The sequence below is a fragment of the Trematomus bernacchii genome, unplaced genomic scaffold (assembly GCF_902827165.1).
Source record: "Trematomus bernacchii unplaced genomic scaffold, fTreBer1.1, whole genome shotgun sequence".
Taxonomy (NCBI): Eukaryota; Metazoa; Chordata; class Actinopteri; order Perciformes; family Nototheniidae; genus Trematomus; species Trematomus bernacchii.
The window spans coordinates 15,183,294-15,200,689 of NW_022987564.1; the positions used below are offsets into that span (position 1 = coordinate 15,183,294).

Genomic DNA, 17,396 nt, shown 5'->3' on the forward strand with positions numbered 1-17,396 from the left:
AGCATAATACAACGCAGGGATGCAATTATTGTGGCGGCAAACATGCAGCACAGTGAGGCCCAAAGGATTCCATTGTCAAAACTGACACTCTTTAAAAGTTCAAATATATTGAATTTCCCCAGAGCTTGTGTCTTTTCTCAGTTAGCTCCTCCAAAACTCAAATGATTATTTTACCCAAGGCTGCAACAACATACTTATCCTCTATCTGCAGTCTTAACTTTATATTTAGGTTGAGGAACTAAAAAAGGAGGTGATGGGAAGTAGCTAAATACATTTACTTTATTAAGTTTTATGTGCTCACTTTACTTTAGGGTTTGCAATTTCTGCTACATTTCAGAGGGAATTATTGTACTATTAACTCTATTAACGTTATCTGACATCTGTAGATAGATAAAAAATGATTTAAAGGACACCTATCATGCTATATTTGAACAATATAGGGCCAGTAGGGCCATACCTATATAAAGTATATAAATATAGTTTTTTTTTCAAAATACCAAACAGATCCTGCATTTTAGCCATGCCTCATTTCGCTCCATTTGCTCTTTCCAGCACTGTTTTTGCAGGGGGCTGATTCTGTGAGCTGCAGCTGACCACGCCCCCCTGCAGGAGAGGGGAGCGTGCTCTGAACAGCTGCTGGGCTGTCAGAAGAGGGAGCAGATCTCCGTCCTCCGTGTTTTATTATATTATTATATAGAGTCGTTATTCATTTGTTTTAAAGCTCAATAAATAACAAAGAAGACCTTTGACCGGCACTTTTCAAATTTTGTCCGGAAGATTTCAACTTTAACGGACATCTTGACCGGCGAAAGAAAACCTAACTGAAACTCTGCCACACGGTCCCCTCGTTCCTTGGAAGAGGCGGAGAGGTGGGTGTTTGTCATCTGCTGGTGGACTAACCGGAGAGAATTACAGTGCTTGCCTCGACGGGGAGGGATTGCATTGAATTAAAGCAGCAGGAGCAAACGCTTGCCTCGGGGAGGGAGAAAAAAAAGCCACAGCGGAGAATAAACAGAAGGGTAACCATGGCAACCATGCGCGGGAAGTCTTCTTCGCTGCTTTTGTGGCCGACTACAGCGCCACTTACAGGCCTGGCATATGTACTACAGCGTCTCCAGCGCTTTTGAGCGGCAATGGCCGGCCGTGGCCCAACCCCACATTCCCCTGATAGGTGGAGAGTTGGCCCAATAGCCGTAGCGCCACTTTCCTGACGTCAGGACAGTGTTCAAATCTGGATCAGTTTTTATCAGATCCGTTGCAGCCCCTTTTTTAGAGATTTGGGTATGGAGGAAAATAGAGAGGGTTGTGTTTTCTGACACTTGGTGAGTTCCCTGGAACACCGGGGGACACATATAAAAGACGTACAAAAGTGCATTTTGCATGATAGGTCCCCTTTAAGATGTATTATTAAAGAACCTGCACCTTATATATTACTTAATTTAGTTTACCAGCTGCAACATTTAAATGAATGCATTAATATATATGCATACATCTAATCCATAATACTTCATTCAGATACAGGCAAATCTTCATGATGAGTTCCATGAAGTACTCAGGTCTTTATAAAGGGCCCTATCATGCTCATTTTTAGGATCACGTTTGTATTTTGTTCATCTTGGACATGCTTTCATGTTCAAAAAGCTCTTTATTTTCCTCATACTGCCTGTGCTGCAGCACCTCTTTTCACCCTCTGTCTGAAACCAGAGCCCAGTCTGCTCTGATTGGTTAGCTGGCTGACTCTGTTGTGATTTGTCAATTGCTTAGAAATGTCCCGCCCTTTAGCCTATCATGTACAATGTGTCTAGCCAATAGAAGGGCGCGTGTTACATAGTGATGTCATTATATTACGAAGTGAACAAAGGACTACAATGGAGGCGTTTCAGGCAGGGGGGGGGGGGAGTGTGTGGGAGAGACACTTTGGGATTTCAGACCATTTACATGCACATAAACCTATACAACACTAGATTGAAGGGAAAAACCCCCAAAGCCTAATAGGGCCTCTTTAAGTAAAAGTGGAAATACCAGTGTAGAAATCCTGTTACAAATACAAGTAAAGCATTTAAAATGTGCATAAAGTTTGAGCATTCAAAAAATACTTCACCTTTGGAATAAATATAGCATATATATCATGATTTTTATCAGATTATTCATATTTTGTATTATAAACCAACATTGTCAAATAAATGTGTGGATTAAAACATATAATATATGCCTCTGTATTGTAGTGAATTGGAAATATAAAGTATCAGAAACTGGAATATTCAAACTAAAAGTAGCCATACCTACAAATTATAGTTAGGTACAGTAGTTGAGTAAATGTACATTCCGCCACTGATTTGTATGGTGATATTTGTATGATTTGTAATTGAGTAATTCTGAACGCATGGCTCTTACTTGTAACGGTATGTATGCACTGTAGTGCTACTGTTGTACTTCATCCATGACTGCCAGCTCTGAGGCGTATCGCTGTGGTATGACTCAGAAGTTGAGCATCCCCTGCATCCATCATCTCCTGGAAACACATGCAGGACATTAAGAAGCCGCCCTTACAGTAAATTGACTTTGAGGCGAACCTTCACTGGTACTTTTATTCATCCTAATGATGCCCCTCTCCCTCACAGTACTTTTCTGCCTGCAGCTGGGGTAGCTTTTCAGAAAAAAAGAGGCCGAGCTACGAAGCTGTAATTTCAGAGCCTGCAAATACTTTACAGGAAATGATTGTGGTGAACCAAGGAAATGACATCCTCTCTCCTCCAACTCTCTCCTCTGTGTAAACAGTCCAGCTCTGCTCCTGCTGTCGGCTGCAGATACTACACATTATCTCCTCCATGACCTCTCCCTGTTTGTTCACTGGCAGACAGGTGAGCAGCTGACTGTTCCCCTGCTTTATGTCACTGCTAAATTTCCATCTCAGCAGTCCCAACACCTGTTAGCTGTTTCACGTCCTGACTAGACGGTATCTCATCGGGGAGCGCGGTGGAGACAGCTGCTCAGGGGATTCAGCAAAATGCAGCTTTAGCTCTGTCTCTGCAGCACCTTACGTAGTTGTTGAATTGTGGCGAAGCAAAGACAGTAATTTATGAGATGCTTGGCACACTGCCCCTGGTGACAGAAGACACAGGAGCAGAGGGACTGAGTGTTCTCCTGGTCTGAGTGCATCTATTACAGCTGCCGGGACTAAAATAACTCATTGATTCAATCCATCCACAGGTCGAAGCATTAATCAGCTAAAAGCTGTTTTTCTCACTTCAGAGCCACAATATGTCCTCATGCTGTGGTGGAAGATCGATTCCCTTCCCTTTTGGAAGTAAATGTCCTGCGAATACTAATATATATCAAAAATATATTTTAAGTAGGCCTAGCCTAAAAAAAGTAAAAGTATCCATGATGCAGGATGATCCATTTGAGAAAAAAAGGATTAGATATCTGGATTACAATTATTGACTAAATGCTGTTGCACCTGGTAAAGGTGGGTTTAATTTTACTGCTTGCTAGCTAATCCTAATACAGTATATTGTAGTGCCGAGAGAAGGGAGACGGAGGCGGTGCATCGAAGGTGCAAATCTCTCTTTATTGGGGAGCAGAAATCGACGTGCTGTCGGGTTGCAGGAAAGAGGAGAAGAGAAAGTGAAAGGGACACACACACTGTAGGTACCCCGGAGGTACCGTCAACATATATGTCCGGGCGGAAACAATACCCCCAACCCGTAGTTCCATGCGTGAATTATGTACCCTAGTTAAATAGTGGTCACCACACAAGCCCCCCCAGAATTCAACCATGGACACAATCCTCGCGTCCGGGAGGAAGCACCACAGGGGCCGAGGAGGGCGGGCCATGGAACGGGCCGTCGACAGGGGGCCGCAGGAGAGGGTAGGGGCCCCAACGAAGGCGAGGGCATTCCCACCGGAGGGCGGGTGGCGGGCCGGAACGGGCCGACGTCAGGGGGCCGCAGAAAGCAGGGTCGCTGTGTCGAGACGTGGGGACGAGCGCGAAAAACCCGGAGGTCCCCATCAGGGAGGAGCGCTGCCCAGCCGCAGGCGAAGGCACAGCGGCGGCGGGCACGAAGTCCTCAGGAGGAAGGAGCCGTGGACAGGGGAGAGGCCAGACGGGGCGCCGTCGAGGCGAACCGTGAGCCGCGGTTAGAGGTGAGGCCAGGCAGGGTCCCGAAGCGCGCCACCCACGGGCCGATGAAGGCATGGGCGACGTCCGGAACCGCCGAGGCGAGGGAAGAGGCGAGACGGGGTCCAGAAGCGCGCCACTGTGTGACGACCGAAACCGCCGTCGAGGTGGTGATAAAGCGAGAGGGTCCACACGAGGCCAAACCTCCTCTCAAGCACCAGAAAAAGCTCAAAAATGGTCGTCCCGTCCACGAACAAAAACAGGTGGGCGAAATAGCGAGAGGATCCACGCGAGGCCGACCAGACTTGATCGAACCTCCTCTCCGGCACCACAAAAAACCAAAAATAAAAATAAAAAACAGTCGGATGTCAGCCGCTAGCTGCTGTGGCTAGCCGTTGTTAGCTGTTGCCAGCTGCTAGCCGTCAGCAGTCGTGGCTAGCTGATCTCGGCGGCCGTTAGTCGCTGGCCGGACATGCAGCCGCATGTCCCGAACCAACCCGGCACGGTCGCGTACCGGCCCCATGGAAGGCTTGCCGTCCCCCAGAGCCGAAAAGCCGTGGAAATGGCGAGCGTCGTCCGCGTCCATTCCGTGGGGCGCACCGAGCCACAGTCCGAGCGCACGTGGCAGTTACGGAGGTCTCCAAAAATCCCCGGCATTTCGAGAAAAAACAAGAGTTTTTTTGCCGTGTTCGGTTCAGTCTCGGAACCTTCGCGAGACTTATGTCAGGGTCACCAATGTAGTGCCGAGAGAAGGGAGACGGAGGCGGTGCATCGAAGGTGCAAATCTCTCTTTATTGGGGAGCAGAAATCGACGTGCTGTCGGGTTGCAGGAAAGAGGAGAAGAGAAAGTGAAAGGGACACACACACTGTGGGTGTTTCTCAATCGCGAGTAAAGCTGCTTCAGAGCCACTATTTCAAGCATACTACGTCATCGAGTGCCGCCGAAGTACTGTTCCAATCTCCAGTATACTTGGAAATCTACCGAGCCCGGCGTACTCCGTTTGGAGAAATATCAAGTGTGCACATGAGTAGACTTCGCGGTCTTAAAATCCCCACAATGCTTTGCGCACGGACCAATTTCCCCAAATCTGTGGCGGAAGATGTAAGGCGGGGCCTCTCATATGACGCACACCTGCACACTTGCTAGCGTGTTCCTCTCTTTGTTTTCCGAATGTCAGGAAGTATTCTTGACTCGCTTCTGAAGCAAGATGCTCGGCAGACATGTGCTACCAAGCAAGCATACTCGCGATTGAGAAACACCCTGTAGGTACCCCGGAGGTACCGTCAACATATATGTCCGGGCGGAAACAATACCCCCAACCCGTAGTTCCATGCGTGAATTATGTACCCTAGTTAAATAGTGGTCACCACAATATGGTACTTTATTAGTTTAGTCTATATTTGCGAAGAAATTAGTAAAGCTAAATAAATGTAGTCAAAAAAGCACATTTGTCTATAACTGTTGACTCTAGTCACATGATCTTTTGATGAAATATCAGCCTAAATATTACACAAGTTTCTATGTGTTTTCTCAAAAAGATCATCAAGGAAGCATCCTCAACTACAAAACTAGTGCTTATAATTTGCTAATAATAGGCTAACCAATCAGAGCAGACTGGGCTCTGGTTTCCGACAGAGGGAGTAGATAGCTATATTAAGTATAGACATAGAAAAACAGGTCAGAGTTGAGTTTAAAGCATGAACAATCAATTAAAAGAAGATAGGAAACAAGGCTTTTGATCAATGGCCTCAGTGTCCATGTTTAAGGCCTTTTGCAGATTATTCATGTATAAGGTGCACTCTAACTGAATTCAATATTTGCCATACAGTAAGCCAGCTTTAAAACTTTTCTAAACTTCACTGCTTCTGTAGTTTCTCCTCTGTTGGCAGGGAATGTCAAAAACAGACTTGTAAAAATGGGCCTGACGTCTCCTGATTTACCGTGTCTGTGTGCAGTTTGTTAAATGGGAACCCTTTCTAAAGTCATCGCAAATTCCTTTCTTCCTCATCTCCCCGGAGAGCTCCGAGTGGGATGCAGCGAATAATAAAAGCAGTTGGATTGCTTGTAAGTGTCAGCCTTTTGTGAGCCCGAAGGATTTTTAATGAGGTTTTGTGATTGGGAGCTGAAGCCTCACTGCAGTCATCTCTTTACTCCCCCATCTATCTATAAAGCAGCTTCTTCTCCACAGGCAGAGACTATATTTCACTCGGCTTATAATAAAAGAGGGGCAGGTGAACACAAAGGCTGCATGGAGTTATATCCTATAGCCAGTTACTGTACACACACATCAGGCCTCAAACTCAAATGTTCCCAAGAGGCAGTGTCTGAACATTTGATCAATTCACTACACTTTGAACCAGAGAAAATGCTTTGCAGCTGATTGGAAAAAACATGTTTCCCACCGTCCAGGGAACATACCTCATTATTCTCCATGTGTCATATCTAATGTTCTTAAACAACGTGAAGAATTATTTGGCAGAGGCACATCATCCAGCAGCCATCTTAGCCGGACCCCTTTCTTAAAGGTCCCATGTCATGGCCATTTCTACTGATCATAATTCCATTGTTGAGGTCTATGGTCACGTCACTGTACCCAGGAAGAAAAAGAGAAATCTCCAACGAGGCGTTCTGGGCAGCATAGACAGGTCTTTTCTGTGTTAGAGTTTTACTCGCTACAGGGTGTACTTTGAGGGTTTGTGACTCTGCAGACCGTTTACATGCAGAAAAACCTTCATAACACACAAGGGGACGGGTAATAACCGGAAAAGCATGACATGGGACCTTTAAGATTATTGGGTACAGCTTACCCTGATCAGATTTGACTTGAAATCAAAAACATCCCGCAGGCGTCCACCATGATGTGATTGAGTTTGACAAGACGTTGGGTTGCTACAGTTGCATAAAACCCCTAAAACCGGCAACATTTGATTTGCTTTGGATACATTTACTGTTCTTGTAAATTCAGTTTATGAAATCTTGCCATCATACAAACTTAAAAAGCTAACTCAAGGTCCAAGTTTCACTTTTTTGCAAGAGCCTAAAACAACAACTGGAGCTTTAATGTTCAAATAGAAATGCATTATGTTTGAATCTTTCTGAATCTCATGGTCTTCATTACTACAGATAGTTTCATGCCAAGCTCCAGAGGAAAAATAAATATTATTAATATTTTCTTTTCACAAGAAATACTTTGACGCTCACATATAGCATAGCATAGCATAGCATAGCATAGCATAGCATAGCATAGCATAGCATAGCATACATGCCTGTATGTGTAATTGTTATGGTTCCACCAACAACTTGTGGCCAACAAATGGCAGCAAGCTGGTGAAGACCACAAGCATTAAAGTTCGTTCTTTACCTTGGAAATAGAAATCTCAAGGTCCAATTACTAGATTTTCTTCCAACAGGGCTTTATATGAAAACTGAGAAAAAGCCGTCTGCCGATGAAGCCCATGAAATGATATTGATAGCTCCAAAAAACAATACTTGTATATTTTACATTTATATTTCTGTGTTAAATGTAATACATGGCAAATAAGCAGCCACTACCCAATGATGAAAACCATGATTTATGCTTAAGTAGATCTTTAGTTGTTAGTTTTGATTTCAGTGTCCAGTGATATCCTTCATTGTGTTTACAAGATGTTCACACTGTTACATATTTTATTGATTAGAGTCATTAATATTTCATTAGTATCGCCTGGTGGCTTCATCTGAAAAGTAATATATAAGGTGCAGGTTCTTTAATAATACATCTTAAAGGGGACCTATCATGCAAAATGCACTTTTGTACGTCTTTTACACATGAATATGTGTCCCCGGTGTTCCAGGGAACTCACCAAGTGTCAGAAAACACAACCCTCTCTATTTTCCTCCATACCCAAATCTCTAAAAAAGGGGCTGCAACGGATCTGATAAAAACTGATCCAGATTTGAACAGTGGCGCTACGGCTATTGGGCCAACTCCACCAATCAGGAGGAGACAGCCACGGCCATTGCCGTTCGAAAGCGCTGGAGACGCTGTAGTACATATGCCAGGCCTGTAGGTGGTGCTGTTCTCACAGAATCAGCCCTTGCAAAAACAGAGCTAAACATTTTCAAATTGAGCAAAATGAGGCATGGCTAAAATGCATGATCTGTTTGGTATTTTGAAAAAAAAAAAGTATAAATATGCCTTATATAGGTATGGTCCTACACTATATTATTCAAATATAGCATGATAGGTCCACTTTAAATCACGAAAGGCCAAAGGACCTTGACCTTTCCTGACATCCCGCTGAGTAAACCATAAATAATCCCTTCCTCTGAAATATTCTTCTCTTGCTAAATTCTCTTTTACTGTAAATAATCTGTTCTGTCAGAGATATTGAAGACACAGTCACATGGTTAAGAAGTCTTTACTTTGTGGAGAGCTCCACACACACACACACACACACAGACACACAGACAGACACATCAACATTAACATGGTTTAAAAGCAGATTTACTGTCACACCAGCAGGAAGACACATCAACAACACTACAGGCAGAAAATGAAAAACACAGAACATCTCATAAGGTGCTTCATAATATGCGACAGGAATGTTATGAAAAACGTCTACATAATCCTGCGGAGACACCAATACTGCATCTACATATATATATATATATTCATACCATTATATAAAACAAATCTACACAAAAATAGAGCAAATATTTACAGAACACAGACTTATTTACAACATCCAAAACGTAAAGATGAAGAGCAATATATATATATAATGTAAATATATATATTTATGAGAATATTAATGTACACAAAGTCTGTTAAGTGGTTGAAAGTCACAAGTTGGCCAGTTGCATCAGCTGTTCTTTGAACTTCTGCGCGTCATGCGACAGGTCGGTGACTCGGTCCACCATCTCCTGGATGGCGGCCGTGTTGGGGTAGTTCAGAGCGGCCGTTTTGGTCGCCGACACCACCGTCTTTAGCAAGTCGCACAGCACGTTACTGGAGTTCATCACCCTGTTGGCCACCTCGGGCGCCGACGCCTGCCTGGACAGGGTGTCTCCGATGAAGACGAGTTTGTGCGCGCTGAGGATGACGAACTTGCTGTGCGCCACGAAGATGCGGGGAGGCTGACCGGCGCTCACGCAGCCGAAGAAGGCGTCCACGGCGCTGAGCAGCGGCACGAAGTGCTGCTCGCACTGCTCCGAGTAGAAGGCCAGCAGCTGGCGGTCCCGAACGCACACGTGGGGGGAGGGGGGGGAGGGAGGAGGAAGAAGAGTCCGGGGGGGAGGCCGAGGTCATGTCCGAGTGTGAGATCCACTGCGTGACGTCGTTCTCCACGGGTCTGCTCACATCCTGCTCCAGCTTCTTGAACTGATTGATCTGTGAAGGACACAGGATCCAGATTATTGTCTGAGATTGTGAACATGTACAGAGGAGGAAGTACTCAGATCGTTTACTGATGCAAAGGAGCTACGATGAAAATTCTTCAACTTTACTTAAAATTTCCTTTTTCTTTTAATGTCATGTTATTGTTTTTATTATGTGTTGTTCTGTTGGTTTGCCATCTCTATTGAATTCATATTTTCTATCATATTTCTCTTAAGGATTGTGAATTTTAATATTCTTTAGGTGGATGCTAACGCTCTTCCTGCATTATATATGATCCTTTATGTATTTCGTGTGCAAAAGAATAAAAAAAAACAAAAATCCACAATGATCCATTTTACATTCTGTTTTTGTACATTTAGTAACATTAAAAGTACCTTGCCTCCAAAAAGTGGAGTAGAAGTATAAATTGATATATATATTTAAAGTCCATGTAAACCGGCATATTTCACAGAAAGTCCTATGAGGCCATGCTCTGCAGAAATGCATCTAAGATTAAAACTCTACCCCTCGCTATTGGACAGACAAACATAGAAACTCGCTTCTAGTTATTATTTGATTAATTATAATTTTCAAGCAAAGATGCCACATTTTTTCTGGCTAACGACGATTTGATACACATTTCTTTTGTTGTAATCCTTGGTGAAATAAAACAAGCAATTGAAAGACACCACTTTAGTCACTGTGAGGTTGTGATGTCTTTTAAAAACACTTTTTGTATGTTTAAAATGAGCACTTAACAGAGAAATTGCATATTATTTATAATACAAATAACCTTTAGTTGCAACGGTCAATTACAATGATTTGAAGTATTTGAAATGAAGTAAATATTACAGCAATCCAAGTGTGTTTAGTTATTTTTCTCTGTGTAAAGCCATATGGCTGCAGATGCTGAAAGGTCAACAGCTGTGTGTATCTGCTGGTATGAATATATAAATATGCACAGCTGATCAGCCACAATCCGGTGCACAAAGGTCTTGTGAAGAGGAGAAAGAGCCTCACCTGCTCCTGGCCCAGCTGGACCTGACTCTGTTTGATGATGTTTTCTTTGTCCAACAGCTCCTTCTGCTGACGTTCAAAGTCTTCTTTGCCCTGTGGAGGAAGAGGAGCAGATGATGAGAGGCATTCAAAGGTACTCACACAGCCTGGCTTTAACTTCCTACATGAGGTCAATGGAATCGATGCTTTTACAGGAATGAAACTACTCTTCAAAAGACATGGATGGATTACAAATGATCTTTAACTTGGTGGCTATTTGAGGTGTAAATATACTCATGACTATCACAGAAACAGACGATAAATTAAAACCACTTTGTACAGTTTTGAAACATTTCTGACTTTTGGTGACCTCTAGTCACAATAACCCTAAATGGACCAGAACCTAAGGCTGTTAAAATGAATGGTCTAAACGCAACACTTGGACTTAAGTGGCTAGACTGGTTCTTGAAGATTTACCTGGAGATGTACATAGTCGTAGTCCTCCATCCAGCTTTTGACACACTTCTCGCTGATGTTCATGTTGTCTTTGTCTTGGCTGGAGGGCACGGGGAAGGGCTTGGTGGGTCCTCCGTAGTTGTCGTTATCGGAGGAGGGGGAGGTGAGCGGGTGGATCATGTTCTCGTCAGGCGAGCTCCCGATGGAGAGGGACCCGTCCATGTGCGTCCTCCTGAACAGCAGCTCAGCACTGCTGCCTATCGTGGAGGCCAGCTGCTTGGCGTCGTCGGGCACCGTCCTGGAGACCATGACGAAGCGATCCAGGTCGTCGCTCTTGTTGTGGTGCTTTGCTGAGGCCGCCAGGGCGTTCAGGGCCCAGCTGCAGTTCTCCAGGACCTGGTAGATCTGCAGGAGGATCTGCTGCGAGTCCTCCAGGCGTCCCAGCTGCCGCCTCAGCTTACAGTGCAGGCTGGAGTCCGACAGGGCCGTGGCGTTGGCCGCAGCGCCTCTGCCGAAGACCACAAAGTCCCCCAGGGCCGCCCGGACCCTGTCCAGCACGGTGCGGACGTCGTTGGCGTGGCGCTCCATGAAGGGAAAAGTCCTCCAGTGAGGGGAGGCTGACATTGAATGCAGCGCCCCGACGGAGGCCTCCACGCCCTGCTGCAGGCGGCACAACCTCTGCACCGCCGTGTCCACGTCCAGCGCCAGGCGGCCCTCGGAGTGGGAGCCGGCCGAGGACGAGGACGTGGACATGCTGCTGCGCGTGCTGCCGGTGCTGGAGAAGGACAGGCGGTTCACCCCGTCCGTCACGTCCCCCACCGCCCGAGCGTCCTGAGCGGGGATGTCGTAGATCCCTTTGCTGTCGTTGGGCGAGGTTCTGTGCTGGGGGGGCGGCATGCCCCGGGGGATGTCGTATATGTCCCTGTGAGACCCCGCCCCCGTGTGAAGGGCGGGCGGAGGCACGTCGTAAATGCCCTCGTTGCCGTTGGTACTCGGGTGTTGGTGATGGGCAGGAGGCTCCACCGTGGGGGGGAAATCGTAATGTGACTGGGGGCTCTGTGATGGCTTGGTGAGGGCAGGTGGGGGTACGTCGTAGATGCCTTCCTGTTTCTGTTTGAGAGGCTGCGGGAAGTCGTAGTTTCCCTCCTCGACAGCGGGGTTAGTCCTGCAGGGAGGCACCGAGTACACCTGAGGGCGAGGAGGGTCATTAGTGCAAATTCACAAGCAGGTAGCACATCGCTGTGTTTATGACACAGACATTTTATTTGACAAACATTTGTATTTCATTAACATTGTTTTTTTGTCTTTACGTTCTTCATCTGCAGTCCTTTTTAATTGTAGAAAGCCAGTTAAACGCCCACACAAAATGTTAGATTTTCCAGGAGAGGTCTCGCTTGGGAAATCAGGTTTCTCTTCTCCCTTACCATCATCAGGAAAACCAGTTCACATGACATTTAAGAAATCAGCTCACTGAAAGAAGTGGACCATAAACTAAACGGCACTAAATGTCAGTGGGTTTTCCTCGGATAGAGTTTGCACTGCAGTTAGAGGTTGAGGGAATGAAATACCTCCTGGCTCTCTGTAGATGCAGTGTTTGAAACCTCAACTCTTCTGCCTGTAATCCTTCATCTGATGCTGAGTACAACAAGCCTTTAAGCAGTAGAGGAACATTACTAAGGACCCTTACTCAAGTATTGTACTAAAGTACATTTTCAGGTTCTTGAGTTTTCCATTTTCCAACTCAGATAGTTAATCTGATTCTGATTCTGATACTACATTTCATATGGAAATATTGTATATTGTTCATGAATATTTTTAACAGCAGGGTAAGGGTTAGGCTAACCCTTACCCTAACCCTAACCCTAGTATCACTGGTTACTCTTACTTAAGTATTTCTCCAATGTCTGGCTTTAGGCTCCCACTAAGTTGCCCTAGCAGAGTGTATGAGGTATATGGCACAAAGCATGATGGGAGCTCAGTGGGGGTGAATAAAAACAGTGGCCTGTAAGTGATTTCCATCAGCCTCCAAACGCACTATTTACAGCCAGACGAGGCAGCCCAAAACTATAATTAAGAACGATGCAAATAACCGGTCCCGGCATATTTCAGGTTATTGCAAACAAACTGATGGCTGTCCGCCTGCACGCCTCTGGGAGTCTGCTGAAATCTTAGAGGGCCTGGAAAGAGAGGAGTTATGTCCTTGACACATAGCGGCTCGTGGAGCTTTTGGTTAAACTCTCCTGGCAGGCAAAGCTTTCATTAAGTACCGCCGCAAGCATGTCATAAATATGACATTTACGGTTTTTTCCATTTTTTTTTAAATTAAGAGAAATTGTAGGAGCTGTATCAATAAATAACTTAAGCAGCTACCACTTCCTTAATTCAGACTCGAGTCTCTGACTGATCACTGTGGTAATAGAAATGTTGTCTCACCCCTTGTGAAGAGGGAGGGACGTCGTACACGCCCTGTGATCTGGCGTCCATTTGAGACGGAGGAACATCGTACACTCCTTGGTTTCTGGCTCCTGGAAACATCTGACCAGGCGGAATATCATACACCTGAAATATAAAAAGTATTAAGGTTAACATATATAAAACCTCATACAAAGAGACTTAGCACATAGTGAGATAGAGAACATGGATTACGTTTGTAAAGTACTGAACATGGAGTATATTTTTGTTATTACTAAGTGGTATAATAAATATTTTGGGAACGATTTTGATGAAATATCTTACATTTTGCAATCAGCTTTTATATACCTTTTGAATATATTTATCATTACAGTTTTAATTTCTCTTTTCAGTTTTTATTTATACTGTAATTTGATCACAGAGAACAAAGTACATGCATGGATTAAATTAGTGTATAAATTAAAAGGACATAAAGAAACATAAAGAGGGGTACTTCAAGTTTAATATAATGAATATAATAATATCATTTAAGAAGACATTTTTGATGTTTGATTAAGGTGAATTGCAGCCTTTAATTGTTATGAACCTACTCTTGATTTGTGTTTAATAATGCAACATGCTATAAAACAGAAGGAGTCATCAGCTGACGGGGAGATGACAGGACAAAATCTATTACTGTCAGAGATCCTGTGTGAGGAAAGGGGGTCACTGCAGAGAACAGGACATGTGCTCCATCAAATACAGAACAGACTGAACATCAAAGGAGCTGCGTCGCAGTTCAGACCAATCCAAACCACTGCTTAGATTCTTGCTATGGTGACTACTGACCGTTTTGTTTGTTTTAAATGATAGATGTATCATTCTATTTAATGATCATGATGAGGTGACACTCCTTTTTCTATCACCATAACAATGACTGGTTTGATTTAAAAATACAATTTAAAGAGCCATATCAGTGTGGAACTCTATGGAAGCCCTAAAATGTAAAAAGAAATGCATTTAAAAACATAGCACAATGGGTGGCTGTTATATAAATCTGAGGTTTGTACTACAATTTGGAGAAACACTGTTATGATTGATCAAATTAAAAGCAAAACTGATTTTGAACATTTTCTTCATGTGCAGTTTTGCATATTTCATGCAAAATCTTGACTTTAAAAGTTATTCAATTATATGTGATGGTACATTTCAGGTAGAATTACGATACCTTTGTAATCAATCTGAAAGTACACTGGTACTTTTTAATTATAAGTGTCAGTTTTCACAATATGTAGTACTAGTACACTGTACATGAGGGAACACGAGACACCTACCCCCTGGGATCTACTGGGGGGGACATCATAGAGGTCCTGCTGGTTGTGCTGGCCGGGGCTGAAGGTGTAGGACTGGCCCACTCTGGTCGGGGTCACCACCTGTCCATCAGAGAGGGGGGGGGGGAGACAAACGGTCAGAGCTGCTCAACACAAATACTGTGAATCACTAATTACAAATACAGTCCTCCTGCTGTTTCTGGGACCATTTCGTGTCAATTCTATGCTGTATAATTACAAGTAAAGGCAAAAAATGACAATGAAAATGTATTGATTCAACAGCCTTGTATCAAACAATTAAATTCCCAGAATTTATTTTTTTTATCCGAGCCCAAAGTGAAGTCTTTAAAATATCTTGTCTGAAACCGACAGACCTTAGCCAAAAACATTAAATCTACAAAATAGAGCCGAAAGTGTTCCCTGCGAATAAACAACTATAAACTGGTTGGTCATATTTCAGCTAGGTAATAAAATCTGAATCCTGCAGTTCAACTAATAAAACACAAATGTGGTAAAAATTCAGCATAACTCTGAGAAAAACAAATGGAAGGCCTTTATCTGAATAGTTTAATGATTTATGATTCAAATGGTTTATGAGAGCGAGTTTTATCGTAGTCCTGGCTGGATTGTGAGCTTTTAAACTTGGTGAAGTAGTCATAAGGTCACTGGTATTGATTCACAACCCTGGCAGTTTGTGTTTGTGGATTTAACACACCTTTAAAATATTTAACACCGAGGCGCAGACAGGCTACAGAATAATAGTGTGATTACTGCGTGGAAAAAAAACACAGACCAACCATGACATTTTAGCTCCCGTTAACTTGTTTTACCACATTTTCCCTACTCTTTTCCCCTCGGTGCTAATCATTCCCTCCACACCTCCTAATCCCAGAGTTTCCATCCCCCTCCCCCAGCGCCGTCGTCCCCCTAAAAGCAGAGCTCCTTGCTGCGTCAGACACACAGGAATGCTGGGAATGTCCTTCCCTGAGCCCCTTTGCTCCTCATCTGCCCCCCCGCACCACTATCGCCACACTCATTAACGGGGGTTTGAAAATAGGAACCATACGCATGGCTTCCTGGCAGAGGGGATCGTCTCCAGGGAGGTTTTAAAGTTAACTCCCAGAATCCACAGAGTCCCCGAGTAAATATCCTAATATAATCTCTGGTTCTGAGCAGTAGGAGCCAACTGAGAACGGGATTAATGTTTCTGAGGAAGCAGAAGCAGAGGGTTGGGGGATTTGTCAAAGAGAGTTATGAAAAAAGGTAACAGAGGCGGAAAGTGAGAGTAACGGAAAATGAGAGCGCGTCGCCTAGTATGGGAAGGAATGCCATTCATCTGACTAACAGTAGTCCACATGGTTCTCATAAGCACAACCTGAACGAGCCCCGGGTGAATTAACGCGTCCATTGTTGGCATTCCTGTCCCTGTATACATCATCCCGCAGGGCCTGTGGGGTCAGGGCTGAAACGTACACCGTTGGCTTTAAAACCACGTCGTCTGAAATAAACCAGCGGAGGAATAAATAGCCTGCTTTTGGATCTTCTCACGCACTGTTGCTCGCACACTTCAGGCGGTTTGAACTGGGGGGAAAGATACTGTGCAGTGCAGAGATGGAAACCCCGTTGATATCCTGGATCTAACATCTGGCTGTATAGCTCTATGAAAACATGAATTATTGGCGATTAATTCGGAGAACTGCCACCCCTCCCATGACTCTTATTACCGTCAAAAATGTATGCAGTGTAAAGTTAATATGAATGTTTTTGTAAAATGTATATTTATTTTCGTATTATTTACAGCGCTCCTACGCCGTTATGATGAGGGGACAATTAATCAAGTTCCCATATTCTGGGGGCTTTAGGAGTTTGAAACGGGTAGTTATTTACCGGAGCGTGAGCCCTTTTTTTCAAAGCCTATATTTTCTTAATTAAAACAATTTATTTTACAAGGAACGTATGCCGAATTTGCAATTAAGGACCCCTGTTTGTACAGTGTCCAGATGTAAGTACAAATGGCTATAACTGGGTTACTTTGAGACTGAAGAAAATCTTAAAACGTGATTCTTCTCAAGCAAGTTAAGGACCTATGTGAGCTACATACTGATAGACGATAATGGTTTTCTGAGGGAGTGACTGATATTTCTCGGAGAAAGAGTGCAAAAAGTAATGCAAATTATGTTATTCGACCAAATTATAGTCATTTGAATGTAAAGTAGTTGATTTAGTTTCATTTGCAAGCCTTGAGAGCTTTGGTACTGATTGTAAAGCAACATAAACATCTGATTTAATTTTTTTTTTTAAAAAGCCGTTTCCAGCCAATTTGACCAGAGCATGTGAGCCTTTCACTGAGTAACAACAAAGTGCTGCCTGGTAAAAGGTCACTTTAGCCCGGCTGCTGTCCCTGTGGGTTAGGCCTGTGTGCTGATGATAGAGAGAGAGAGGGGGGGGGGGGTGGGTGGCCTCAGCTGTCACATGCAGATGGCAGCGAGGTGTCTGTCAAAGACCTCGGTGACCTTTATCACAGGTACATGTCATTGCTTTGAGCAGCACTCATCCCAACAGTGTCTCCTCTCAGCCGCTGCCATATGCACACCGCTCATTTATTTCCCATCTCCACCCTCTGTTGACCCAGCAGGCTGTTGCTCCGAGGCCGCACGGCGCTGCTATAATTGCCGGTGGGTAAATATTTACCGCGTTCATTGGTGCTTGCTCGGCAGCGGTGGCAGGGCCTTTTACGTGGAG

At 44.2% G+C, this 17,396-nt stretch overlaps 1 protein-coding gene across 1 annotated transcript in view; it reads right to left on the reverse strand.

Annotated features, from left to right (window-relative positions):
• Positions 1-8,505: 8,505 nt before the first annotated feature.
• Positions 8,506-17,396, reverse strand: part of nedd9 (neural precursor cell expressed, developmentally down-regulated 9) — a 29,381-nt gene continuing 20,490 nt past the window's right edge. The window contains 6 exon segments of the mRNA XM_034125244.1: positions 8,506-9,371; positions 9,373-9,492; positions 10,501-10,590; positions 10,954-12,120; positions 13,366-13,491; positions 14,658-14,756. Of these exon segments, the coding sequence (XP_033981135.1) occupies positions 8,946-9,371; positions 9,373-9,492; positions 10,501-10,590; positions 10,954-12,120; positions 13,366-13,491; positions 14,658-14,756 (2,028 nt within the window). The 3' untranslated portion in view covers positions 8,506-8,945.